At 45.7% G+C, this 13,844-nt stretch overlaps 1 protein-coding gene across 1 annotated transcript in view; it reads right to left on the reverse strand.

Annotated features, from left to right (window-relative positions):
• Positions 1 to 7,776, reverse strand: part of ALKAL1 (ALK and LTK ligand 1) — a 32,335-nt gene extending 24,559 nt beyond the window's left edge. Inside the window, exon 1 of the mRNA XM_070075826.2 lies at positions 7,335 to 7,776. Within this exon, the coding sequence (XP_069931927.1) occupies positions 7,335 to 7,524 (190 nt within the window). The 5' untranslated portion in view covers positions 7,525 to 7,776. The remainder of the gene's footprint in view (positions 1 to 7,334) is intronic.
• Between the last annotated feature and the right edge of the window lie 6,068 nt (positions 7,777 to 13,844).

Below are 13,844 nucleotides of genomic sequence, written 5' to 3' on the forward strand. Positions count from 1 at the left end.
CAGAGGAAAATCCAAAAATTACACTTGAAATTTGCCTTCCCATTGGTTCTGGGGCAAATAGTCACCAGGATTCTCATTTTAAGAATCATATCTTGGGGCAGGCGCCATGGCTCACTTGGTTAATCCTCCACCTGTGGCGCCAGCATCCCATATGGGTGCAGGGTTCTAGTCCCAGTTGGGGTGCCAGATTCTGTCCCAGTTGCTCCTCTTCCAGTCCCGCTCTCTGCTGTTGCCCGGGAGGGCAATGGAGAATGGCCCAAGTGCTCGGGTCCCTGCACCCGCATGGGAGACCAGGAGGAAGCACCTGGCTCCTGGCTTCGGATCAGCACAGCGCCAGCCATAGTGGCCATTTGGGGAGTGAACCAATGGAAGGAAGACCTTTCTCTCTGTCTCTCTCTCTATCTATATCTCTACCTGTCAAATAAAAAAAAATCATATCTTTAGGATTGGCATTGTGGAGCAGCAGGTTAAGCCACAGCTTGTGATATCAGCATTCCATTGGGTGCTGGTTGGAGTCCCAGCTGCTCCATTTCCATTCCAGCTTCTGCTAATGCACCTGGGAAAGCAGAAGATAGCCCAATTGCTTGGACCCCTGCCAACCACATGGGAGACCCAGATAGATTTCCAGACTCCTAGTTCAGACCAGCCCAGTCCCAGCCACTGTAGCCATTTGGAGAGTGAACCAGGCAAAACATCTGCCTTTACATCTCTCTGTAATTCTGCCTTTCAAATAAATAAATAAATCTTTCAAAAAAACACTGCTTTGGTAGGTATTAAGAGACGCAAAAGCTGAATGCTATAAATATAAATGCTATGGTTTATAGTTTGTCCCCCAAAGGTTCCTGGGTTTGGTCTCCGGTATGGAAGTGTTGAGGAGGTGGTAGCTTTAGAAGGCAGAGCCCAGTGAAAGAGGCAGGGCCTGGTAGGAGGTGCTTAGGTCCTCAGGGCTCCTCCCTCAATTTGTGTTGACAGATACAGAATTAGTTATAAACAATGCCAAAACTCCAGAACACGCTAAGTAGCCTTCCTTATCAAGTTCCAAACACCCAATGGTTGCCTAAAACCACAGATAGTACCAAATACTATACTTTTTTTTCCTAGATAGACACATGTTTCATAAAGTTTAATTTAAAAATTAGAAACACTAAGGGACTGTCAATAATTATAAAATAGAACCATTATAACAACATACTCTAATAAAAATTGCTGTGTTCTCCCCCTGCCAAAAAAATATCTTTTTTAACTAAAGGAAAAATTTTACAGCTTCATTCTGGCATTTCCAAATGGCCAGCATCACTACCCTGGTACTTTAGGACACTCATCAAGTAAAACAAGGGTTATCTGAACACAAGCACTGCATCCTGTGACAGGCAATTTGATAACCAAGATAGATATGTGACTGATGGGCTGGCTGTGCACAAAGAGTGGATGTGCTCAGCAAAAGGACAAGAGTAACAAGATCTCATCACACTGCTCAGACCAGCATCCGCTGAAAAGCTTATGAAATGCTTCTTTCTGGAACTTTCTATTTTGTATTTTTGGCACTTGTGGGATGTGAAATCATGGATAAGGGGGCACACTGATCTCCCACTGCTGCGGTGCTTTCTGTTAGTTGCAGATGCAGGAGGGAAACAGCTCCTGGCCACAACTTTCTATCCTTTCCTACACAGCAACAAGAAATGGAAATCTGCTCTTAAACACTTCATTTCCAGCAACAAAGCTGAAGGACAAAGGGGAAAGTCTAACATTAAAAAGTAATTTTAAAAATCCTAGTTTTCTTAGCCAGCACAGGATAAGAGAGTGGCTTCCTAGGATTATGCCATTCCAGGCAGGCAGAAGTCACCCTGGGTGATTTCTGTCAACTTCTTGCATAGAAGTCCCTGCTCAGCAATTCAACAATGGGCTCCCACAGAGAGTTTGTGCCTATCTGTCCTGGCTTCTCTTGATCTTCCAAGGAAGTCTTAGGAAGTCTTCATTTCTCTGAAGCCAGGACACATGAGTCCCTATGGGACAGGCCCACAGTACACTGTGGCTCTCACGGGCGCTGCCTGAAGTGCCTCTATGCCAGCCTCTCATTGGGTCCTGGCTCCTTACAGGCACTGTTCTGCTTCAGCTTCTGCTATTCCACCACACTGTGGAATGTGTTTCCCTCCCCTTTGCCTGTTGGAACTCCATCTCTCCGTCATTGTGGGGAAAACACACCATTGAGCACAGAAAGCTACTGTGAGCTAGAAAGTATGGGGATTTCTCCCACCAGCAAGCAGGTCACCGTCCTGCAGCCAACACCAGCTGGATGTCCTTTAGTGCAATTCAACTCCAACTTTGTCTACCTGGATCTGGTCTCAGATCCTGCAGGCCGGGGGCTCAATCCCCAAGGCTTCCTCCAGTTCAGATCCAGTTCAAGTCTGAGCCCTTGGAACTCCTGGTCAACTAGCTACAAATTGGGTTCCTGTGACCTCCCCTGCTCAGGCGTGATGAACTTGCCTGATCAGCTCCCAGAACTCAGGGAAGCCCCTAGTTAAGTTTCCTGGTTTATTATAAAGGATGTGCACGGTGTGGAGTTTCCCTGGCCTCTGGACACACCACCCTCCAGGCACCTCCATTTGTGCTGCCATCCAGAAGCTCTCTGAACTTGGTCCTTTCAGGTCTTTAGGGAGCTTCATCACAAAAGCAAGATTGATTAAATTGTTGGTCATTGATGACTAACTTAGCCTTCTGCCTGCTGCCCCATCCTCACCCTTGTAATCCTGCCATGGCACTTTAGGCATCAGCCCCCTCCTGAATCAGTCAACTCTTTAGCTTACAAAAGGTGCCATCACTTTCGAGATTCACAAGGGTTTTAGGAGATGTATGCCAGGGAAGGGGAAGATGACTAAGCCGGTATTTTACAATATCACAGCCCTCTTCCTTTTTGATATCTTCACAGTTATTTCCATGTTCAGAAATAGAACCCTAAACTATCTTTACAGATCTTCCCACAGTTCTGATAGTCTTAAGGAACCCCAGATATACTTGCATTCTGCTGAGACTTTTATAATAATGGAATTTTGTTTGTGTACTCCATATTCCCTCTATCTTAAGTGTGTTCTATCTGCCCACATAGGCTGTCACACTCTGTGAGTAACAATTTCTTCCATGTAAATAACAACAACAAAATAACTTTTTCTACTTTACCACAGCAGAGGGGAATATAAATGGGCAATTTTTTAAAATTGATTTCTATACAGGTTTAAGGTATGCAACATGACATTTTGAAATGTAATACATAGGAAAATGATTGCTACAGTCAGATAAATGAACATATCTATCACCTTTCATTTTAATATTTTAAAATGTTATATTTGCAAAATTAGGTAAAGCTATTTGCTTCCTTGAAAACTGTTAGCATGTAAGAGGTAAAGGTAAAAAGGTTATGTGTGTGGGTGGGTGTTGTGGAATAGCTCGTTAAGCCACCACCTGCAATGCTGACATCTCATATGGGCATCGGTTCAAGTCCCGGCTGCTTCACTTCTGATCCAGCTCCCTATTAATGCACTTGGAAGACAGCATAAGATGGCCTAACTGCTTGGGCACCTACATCCACCTGGGAGACCCAGACAAAGCCCTTGGCTTCAGCCTGGCTCAGCTCCAGCTGTTGTGGCCATTTTGGGAATGAACCAGTTAATGGAAAATATCTCTCTCTCTCCAACTCTGCCTTTCAAATAAATACATCTTTTTAAAAATAAATAAAAACAAGTTTATATGTGATTTTTCTCCCAGGTATGTATGGTAGGTGTTGTGACCAGAAGTGTGTTCAGCAGAATAGCTAGGCTACTGACCATGACCAGAAGTACTGTCAGCAGCCAGAGCTCACCTACAGGAATGGCGTTCTGCCCAGTCACAGTGTGTCTGTCATGGCAAAAAAAAAAAAAAAAAAACAGATTCGTGACTAGAGAGTGCCCAGCACCACACGACTCAGTTAGAATGTTCATTTGCAGTTGTTCCGAACCACCTCACCAAAACCACTTCACATTCCCTTCCTAAGCTCCATGTCAGCCAGGTTCTACATAAAACAATGCCACCAACCTGCCTCTAGGGAGTCTACAGAAATCATGCAGCTGTTGATGAGACTTCTTGAAAAGGCGAAGGTGGCACAGGGAACCTAATGCACAAGAAGACAGCAGTCTCCTTCCCCTTCGTCACAATGCACACCAATTTTTTCTGTCTCAAGTTTCGCCAAACCCCTTCTCTACTCCCACCACCACCAATTCCCCACCCACCCTTCTAACTTTGGCTCTACTTCAGTGTGTAAGAACTCTGATGCCCCCTTCTATGGGCAAAGTCTGAGGCAGAACTGTGTGTCTGCTCCTCTCTGCTGGTGTGACTACCAGGGACATCAGGAGAGAACAGGTCCAAGAGGGCAGGTGTACATATCACAAAAACATGCCCTCTCCAGTTCTGACTCCAGTCAGGCAGCCTGGCAGGGGCACAAGTAAAGTGTTAGTGAAGATCAGCATTAACACTCTTGTGAGGGCTTGAACTTGGCTGGTGGCAACAATGGCCAAAAGCAAGAGCCAGGTTCAAGAGACTTTTGAGGCAGGATTTATTGGGGAACGGAGCCCCTGAAGAATAGTGCTCAAAGTATTGGGTAGCTTTGCATTCGTAAGCCATCATGGTAACCTCAGGAGTGTGGTAGAGGGACTAAAGGCATGGAGGGATGCATGTCTGAACAACACTCAGGCTGCAGAGAAGGAGGAGAGCCAAGGATGGTGACTCACAAATGTCTCCACCCACTCCCCAGCTCTCTACAACCCTCAAGGAATCTTCATGGCCCCCTTTGCTTGCACATGCACTGCCCCTGATCCTTGGAACCATCATGTGTGTCCAGGGAAGAGGCGGAACCTACTGAAAAGGAAATGCAGCAAGAATTGCAAAGTCCTGGGCACCTACATTAGGCCTGGTTGATGATACTACAGAGTAATGGGGACAGAACTGCAGCATCATCTGTTAGGGATGAGATTCCTCAGCCTCCAGGAGCTGGAAGATGCCCCCTGATGAATGAACTATGAGCACTGCCACACTCTGTGTCCAGAGGGGTCCTTTGTCCTTTTCTCACATCCTGCTTGTATCTGATTCACATCCAAGTGTTCCATACACAGAGATAGGATTGTAATAAGCCATCATTTTTCTCCCCACATCAATAAAGTACAGTGATCCAAAGAGGAGGCCATCATGAGCAGTTACAGAAAGCAATGGATAGAGCCAGTGTTGTGGCACAGCAGGTTAAGCCACCACTTGCAGTGCTGGCCTTCCAATACTGGAGTGAGTGCCAGCAGGAGTCCAGGCTGCTCCACTTCCAATATAGCTCCCTAATACATTTGGGAAGGCAGTGGTGATGGCCCAAGTGATTATGCTCTGCCACCCCCATGGGAGACCCTGATGGAGCTCCTGGCTCCAGATTAGCCCAGTACCTGTTGTTGCAGTCATTTAGGGAATGAACCAGCAACACACTCTCTCTCTCCCCTTGATGCTGTCTTCAAGTAAATAAATAAATTTTTTAAATATTTATTTATTTATTTGAAAGTGAGAGTTACACAGAGAGAGAAGGAGAGGCAGAGAGAGAGGTCTTCCATCTGCTGGCTCACTCCCCAGTTGGCTGCAGCGGCCGGAGCTGAGCTGATCTGAAGCCAGAAGCCAGGAGCTTCTTCTGGGTCTCCCACACAGGTGCAGAGGCCCAAGATCTTGGGTCATCTTCTACTGCTTTCCCAGGCCACAGGAGAAAGCTGGATCAGAAGTGGAACAGCCAGCTCTCAAACCAACAGCCATGTGGGAAGCCGGCACTGCAGGCAGGGGCTTTACCCGCTATGCCACAGCACCGGCCCCAATAAATTAAATCTTAAAGGAAAAAAGCAGTGGGCTTTGAAGGTGACCCACAGGTCAGTTTCTGCCAGGCTCCATTGTTTTCTGTAAACTTTCATGATTGCCATTATTAATAAAATTCTCCATTTTCTCTCATAACAAACTCAACTTCTCTTGAAACCAAGGAGAAAATATCTACTTGACTTCAACAAAACAAATGGTCTGGATTAAGTGACATCTTGGTCTCTGAAATAAATATTTGGGCTCACACCTGTTCTAGTCCCAAGGGCTCTCCACTGGCAGAGTGACAGGCTCTGCCCAGGTCCTCCACACACCAGCTTTCCAGGCCTTCTCACTCCCCCATCAACAGCCCACTCATTCATTCTCTGTGTGCAGCAGCCTTCCCCACCCACTTTCACACCCAGAATGTGCTGGGGCACAGCAGACACCTGTCACCTGCTCCTCTGGGGAGCCTCGGCCCTCTACATGACGGCATGTAACAGGGACTTGATGGACATTTCTGGAGGAAATATTGTTTGTATATTCATAACTATGATGGAAGAGAAAACGATAGGAAGAAATCCTTCTTTGCGATCTTAAAAGGGAAACAAGTGGCCAAAGGGGCCTTAGGAAAGTGGCACATTGGCCAGGTGGAAGCTGCCAGGCACGCTGAGGTGCTGAAAGAGGGGTCCTTCTGCTCCCAGCCAGGGCCAGCAGCTCCACCTTGCTCTGTTTGTGCAGAGTCTAAACAACAATCATGTTGGAGCTGCAATTTTTGTTTCCTACAGCCTGCCTTCCTGCCCCTCCCTCCATCCAACAGCCCAGTCATCCCCTCTGCCCCCCTTTCCTCCTCATGCACACCACTTCTTCACCTTTGGGTGTCTCAGGACCCTCCCTCGTGTCTGTAGTGTCCACTTTCTCTCCCTCCTTGTCACCCCCTCCTCCTCAAGCATCTAAGGAGCAGAGTTGATTTGGGAGCAGCCAGCAGCATTTGGGACCCTTGTACAATGACCTAAGTCAGAGCAGTGGGTGGCCAGCCAACCACTTCATGGGGCCAGCTTGAAGGCATGGAGGAGAGGAGCCTATCTGGGCACGTTCAGGTGTCTGGGGGCAGTAGTCTTGGCTAATTCTCAAAACCCCAGCAGACCAAGAAATGAGGCGGTCACAGGTGCACAATAACCTGTCCACTACCCCCTTGGCCGGTGGGATGGAAGCCCAGGTCTTTCGGCTGCTCGGCCAATTATTTCCAAAAAAGGCCTCTCTCACACCTAGCAAGGGGGCATATCAAGTTGATTCTTTTTCCAGCTGGATTTCGTTACTTAAGTGTCAACCATGGTAAATCGATTAAGTCCATTATCTCTTCGTCTAGGAGCTGGATATCTGCAGAGAGTTTGTTCTCTGCTTGCTTAATTCAGGCTTCCCAAAACAAGCGCCCTGCCTGGTTTCAAGAGTAACCCAGTAACACCCAAGGGTTGGGCAGACGACGTCCCTCTTACCTGCGCTCCGGGAGGCGCTGGGAGCGGGGCCGGCCCCGGCCGCGGGGACAAAAAGCAACGTCTTTGGCTCCTCGCCCGCCACACGCGCTCCCCGGCGCCCCTGGGGCCTTCCCTGCGTACCGTGTGGGGACAAAGCCAGAGTCAGAAGGAGGAGCGCGGGTAGCGGGGCGCCTGGCTTAGCCGGCCGCATGTCCGCGCGTGGAGGAGCGAGAGTGCCGGAGGTTCCCGGAGGATCCCGAGGCGGGGACCGCACAGTCTGCAGCCCAGGAGAGTGGTGGCGGGAACGAGATCTCCGCTACCTGGCCGAAAGGAGTCCTCCCTGCCCGCCTGCGTCCGGAGCACGTCTGGCTGGGGAAGCACTAGGACTTAGCCCGGTGCGTGCCGGAGCATGTGCGCCCCGGGGGCGCGGGGCGGGGACGGAGGCGGGGCGCCCGGGGACCACGGGGTAGTCCGGGGGGGAAAAGGGCGTGTCCCGGCACAGGGGACCCTCGGACAGAGCCTCTGGTTCAGCCTGATCGTCGGGGCTCCCTCCGAACACCGCCCTGGGCGCGGGACCACGCACTTGTATCCCCCGTCTCCGTGTCCCCCGCGTCGCACCACTGGTTCTCGTGGGACTGAGTCCCTCGCTCGCCCAGCTCTGTTGAGTCTCTCTCAGTTCACGGCTTCACGGGACCGGCGGGGTGAACAGAACAGGCAGCTTCCAGGTCTGGATGGGAGAAAACTGCGCCAATTTTCAATCTGGGAGCAGGCGGAAAGGTGTGGAGTTCACTTTCTTCAGCAGGGACCCCGGGTTCCGAGGGCAGCGTTCTCCCCGGGGCAGGGTTCTCCCCGGGGCAGGGCGTCGCTGAAAGCGCAAACCATAGGCGCCCAACTGCCCGCCACCCTAGGCATCCACGGGAAGCGTCGGTTTGAGCGCTTCGGCAGGTGAAATCGCTGAAGTCGACCAGAACCCCCAAGAACGCAGTGTTTCCAAGTTAGGGAATTCTCGGAGATTAAATCCACCTGTTCTTATCAAAATAAAGCGAGCAACTGTGATCAAACTGTGTTCTGTTAATTATTGGGGACTGCTTTGTCAAGAATATTGAAAAGTGTTGGAACTGCTTGTCAATCAATGGATTGCCAATGATCTCATATGCAAAGTGGCAAATAGGGGGTCCAGGGAAGGAGCAATCAAGAAAAACCAAGGTCTCTTCACTCATGAGTCCTTGCCCAGCATTACTCTACAAAGAGACCTTGTCCATCACAAACCTTGAAAAACATAGCTCAACTGGTACAATAGTTTATCTAGGCTTGGCAATTCCATCAGGCCCAGGAAACTAGGGGCAAGAGCAAGTTTTACAGAAGTCTTAACTGCAATGCTTGGGGGAGTTACACAGGTGGAGACAGCAGCTTCCAATTTCCATTTTTAAAATCAAACATTTTTAAAAGAAGACAGAATTTTAAAAGGCATAAGTATTCAAAAAAATCTATCACTACATCTTCCCAAAATTGTTGATAAGCATAAATTTTGTTTAAATCATCTCTATTTCCATACATACGTATTTTGTACCTTCTTGGATAAAAAGGCTACTCTCTCGGAAAAGATGAGTAGAAGTCTTGTTTCACGTTAGCTTTCACTATTGATTCAGGGATTCCTGTTGGAAATTTAGAGTCTTGATTCAATTATGAATTTGTGGGACAGAATGGTAGCATAAAAACCTACGAGAACTTCTAAGAAAAATTAAATAATTTTGTAGAATTTATGGAATCAGACTCCTTCTTACAGCAATACATGGATACTTCTAAAGACTGATAGAAATTGGAATTAAAAGATAAGTATATATTGGTGCAAAAAGATTTTTGAAACTTCAATAAGTACATGGAATATACATTTTATGAAAAAAAAACTACACATAAACTTCATGGCCATTATTGCTAGAACTTATGTTAATTTTTTCTAATCGTTTTTTTCTGTATAATTATGACTTCCTACACAACTTTTAAAATAATTTCTTTTAGAGCTTTTTCTTCTTATATTCATGGAATTTTGTTGACACTTACATCTAGTCTGCAAGATTGTTACTTGGGGCCAGCATTGAGTCATAGTGGGTAAAGCTGCCACCTGTAATGCCGGCATCCCTTGTGGGCACCACTTCCTATTCAGGTCCCTGCTAATGGCCTGGGAAAAGCAGTGGAAGATGGCCCAAGCGCTTGCTTGGACCCCTGCTACACTTGTGGGAGACCTGGAAGAAGTTCCTGGCTTCAGCCTAGCCCAGCCCCTGGATGGAAGCTCGTTCTCTCTCCCTCCCTCTCTCTTTTCTGTAACTCTTTCAAATAAACAAATAAAATCTAAAAAAGAGAGAGATTGTTACTTAATATTTTACTCTCTATTTTTGCCTAAACTTCATTCAAAACACAAAGGGTATTCATTGAGAAATATATAGCATTTTCCATAAATATGATTTCAAAATCACATATGCTTTTCCCATATTGTACTTATATTTTTCTTCATTTTAATATCATTAAGAATACATAATAACCTGTATAAAAGTAGGTATTCCTTTTGATGCTCAAATAGCACTGTCTGGCTTGGAGACCAGCTGTCTCCTTTCTCGGCAGTCCTCCACAACAGCTGTGAGAGCAGCCTCACCTCCTAGCAGCAGCCACAGGGCTGGGCACATCCCATCGACTTCTACTCCAGAGAAGAGTGCGGGGCCGAGGAGGATCAGATTGCTTCACCTGAGGAAGCACTGCAGGCACCAAAGACTTACGTTTCAACAATAATGAAGACAGTCGGAGCTTAGCCTTGCAGCTAAGACATAAGAGGTCCTGCTGGTTCTCTCCTCAAATGGCCACAATGGCTGGAGGTGGGCAGATCAGAAGCCAGCAACCAGGAGCTTCCTCCTGGTCTCCCATATGCAGGCAGTGGTTCAAGTGGTACGATGCTTTCCCAGGTCATTAGCAGGGAAATGGATTGGAAGTGGAGCAGCTAGGACTCGAACAAGTGCCCATATGGTATGCCGGCACTCCAGGTGGCAGCTTTGCCTGCTGCACCACAGCGCCAGCCCCTCTTTGGTATTTTTTATCATTGGAAAAAAGAAATATTTTATAAATGTGGCATCTAAACATAAAAGAGATTAGCAAACTGCTTTCTCTCTGTGCAGTACTCCTTGTCCATATTTCCTTTTAATCAAGACCAAGCAACAGATTTTGTGATATATAAAAATATTTCCAAAAGTTTGTGCAAGGGCAAGCATTTAATGCAAGCAGGTCAGCTATCACTTGGAATACCAGCATCCCTGGATTGCTGGGGTTAGACTCCCAGCTCCAACTCTCGATTCCAGGTCCTTGATAATTTGCGTCTGGGAGGCAGTAAGTGATCAAACCCAAGGGGGAAACCCTGATTGAATTCTTGGCCCTGGCTTTGGCTGGCCAGGCCCTGACTTTTGTAGACATTAGGTTAATGAACCAGCAGATAAGATCTCTCTCACTCTCACTCTCATTCTTTGCCTTTCAAATTAAAAAAAAAAATTAAGTTCATGATAAATGGAATCCATGATAAGTTTATTGTAGTGCAAAAAAATCAATATCCATGCATACAAGTAGTTTTCTAAAAATCTCATGGAAAGTACATATTATGGAAAAACTATGCATGGATTTCAAAATATTTTGCACCATAATAAGTATCTTTTTTTCCATTTTCCACAAACTTTCTGAAGTACCAGTGTGTCTATACCAGACCTTTCTTGTCAGGTGAAGTGTGCTTGGGGATTCCACACTGACAGTCTCTGCCAGAGCACATATCATAATCTGGACTTCAGGAAGAAGCTGCCCCGGATTCATACTCAGATTGTGGTGTTGTAAAAAGTGGCTGCTGTAAATGCATCACATGCCATTAAAATAATGAATCAAGTGACAGTTACCCTTTTAATATATATGACTACTGTAAAGTGTACTAGTGACAATGCTCTTGAATAACTAGAAGACTGTGCTTAACATAATAAAAATTAGTCGTAATACAAAGTACTGGCACAGTACTAGTTAACAACTGCTAACTCAAGTATAGGGTACAACAGAGATTTTGATGGTGTTACTCATGTAATGTCAGAATTGTAAAAAGCTTAATTTATAAATGTTTGTGCATGTCCTCTCTCACATGTTCACCCTGAGCTATCTTCACATCCCTTTTATGATTCTGAGCAAGCTAAATGGCATACTTACGTGAAGTGGGAGGAAAATGATAATATTTATAACTCTAAAGTAAGTGTATCATAGCACATTCTATTCATATTTTTGAGCTGAGGTACAAAGACTAAAAAAAAATACCAAATTGTTATATTCTTAGGTAAGCGTTTGAATCATCATAAACTTTAAAAGGCTTTCCTACTGTGAGCGCACATAAACCTTTCAAATAACAAGGATTAACTCACAAAAGTAAAAGAGTGAAATCTAATTTTAAGGTATTTGCTATTCAGGGCAGAATTAAATTATAAGGCACCACCTTGATCTTAAAGGAGAAACAAGACAGCATATACTGAAATGCCAAAAATGTGAGGCTAAGGAAAATCTAAAGGGACACTAGATAAGAGAGTCAGGGGACACATATCAATAATCTATGTACTGAGGTGAGAGATTGAATAAGTAAGAAGAGCTTCCAACAGTTCATGAAAAAAATAACAAGAAAAGAACAAGCAAAAGGAACAAACAAAAAGATAACTTTGAAGGGCCAGCATTGTGACATAGAGGGTAAAGCCACCCTCTGCAACGCAAACACCTGACATGAGCACCTGTTCGAGTCCCAGTTACTCCATTTCCAATCCAGCTCCCTTATAATGGCCTGGAAAAAGCAGCGGAAGATGGCCCAAGTGCTTGGGCCCCTGCACCCACATGAAAGACCAAGAAGAAGCTCCTGGTTCTTTGCTTTGGCCTGCCCCAGCTCGTAAGCTCGCTCGCTCTCTCTCTCTCTCTCCCTCTCTCTCTCTCTCTCTCTCCATGTCTTTCCTTCTCTCTATGTATTTCTGACTTTTAAATAAATAAATAAATTTTTTTAAAAGTTAAATTTGAGGTAGGCGTTTGACCTAGTGCTTAAGATAGCTGCTTGCCTTAATGAAGTTCCTGGGTTCCAATGCCCTGCTCTTGTTCCTGACTCCGGCTTCCTACTAATGCTCACCTTTGGAGGCAGTAGTGATGACTCAAATGATTGGGTTCCTGCCACCCATGTGGGTGACCTTGATGGAGTTCCCAGCTCTTGGAGTCATCAACATTTGGGAAGTGTGCCAAAGGTCTCCCTCTGTCTCCATCTGTCTGGCTCTAAAATAAATAATAAGTAAATAAATAACTTTATTTTGGCACAAAATTGTTTGAAATGCATGCATAAAAGGTATTTTCAAAAAGTTCATGGAGGGGCTGGTATTGTGACACAATGTGTTAGGCCACTGCTTGAAACGTAGATACCCTATATTGGAGTGCCCTGGTTCGAGTTGCAGCTGCTCTGATGACAACCCAGCTTCATACTAATGCACTTATGAAGGCAGCAGAAGATGGCCCAAGTGCTTGGGCCCTGCTCTCCATGTAGGAGATCTGACTGGAGTTCTAGGCTCCTGGCTTCCACTTGGTCCAGACCTAGCTGCTGTGGCCATTTGGAAAGTGAATCAGCAGATGGAAGGACCTCTCTTTTTTTCTCTCCCACTTTCTGCCTGTCACTCTGCCTTTTGAGTAAGCAAGTAAATAAATATTTATAAAAGTTCATGGAAACTATACTGTTAAAAGACTTTACACGGATTTCAAAATTTTTGTAGCAATATAAATGTATTTCTATTAATATCATTTTTCTTTTTTTTAAAGATTTATTTATTTATTTGAAAGTCAGAGTTACACAGAGAGAGGAGAGGCAGAGAGAGAGAGAGAGGTCTTCCATCTGCTCGTTCACTCCCCAATTGGCCGCAACAGCTAGAGCCGCACCGATCTGAAGCCAGGAGCCAGGAGCTTCTTTCAGGTCTCCCACATGGGTGCAGGGGCCCAACAACCTGAGCATCTTCTACTACTTTCCCAGGCCATAGCAGAGAGCTGGATCAGAAGTGGAGCAGCCAGGTCTCAAACCGGTGCCCATATGGGATGCCAGTGCTTCAGGCCAGGGCGTTAACCCACTGCACCACAGCGCCGGCCCCTGTTAATCTCATTTTTCCACACATTTTTGGAAGTGGCCTTGTAGTTTTTCAAAATGTGAATTTTCCATGAACTTTCCTATGAAAAAGTTATGCACATATATCAAAACTTTCTGCACCAAAATAACTTATCTTTTAATTCCATTTTCCATGAACTCTTCGAAGTATGATGATGTCATCAAAATAATGAAATGTTATCTATGGTTTTAGCAGGTGTTTACTACCTTAAAATGTGTCATTGATAATGCTTTTAAATACTTTAACAATAATTAGAGGCTGGCATTGTGGTATAGTGGGTTAAACCACTGCCTGAGACACCAGCATCCCACATGGATGCAAGTTTGCAACCAGCTGTTTCACTTCGAAT

Source organism: Oryctolagus cuniculus, chromosome 6, assembly GCF_051225735.1.
Source record: "Oryctolagus cuniculus isolate XC-2025 breed Fujian yellow rabbit chromosome 6, ASM5122573v1, whole genome shotgun sequence".
Lineage (NCBI taxonomy): Eukaryota > Metazoa > Chordata > Mammalia > Lagomorpha > Leporidae > Oryctolagus > Oryctolagus cuniculus.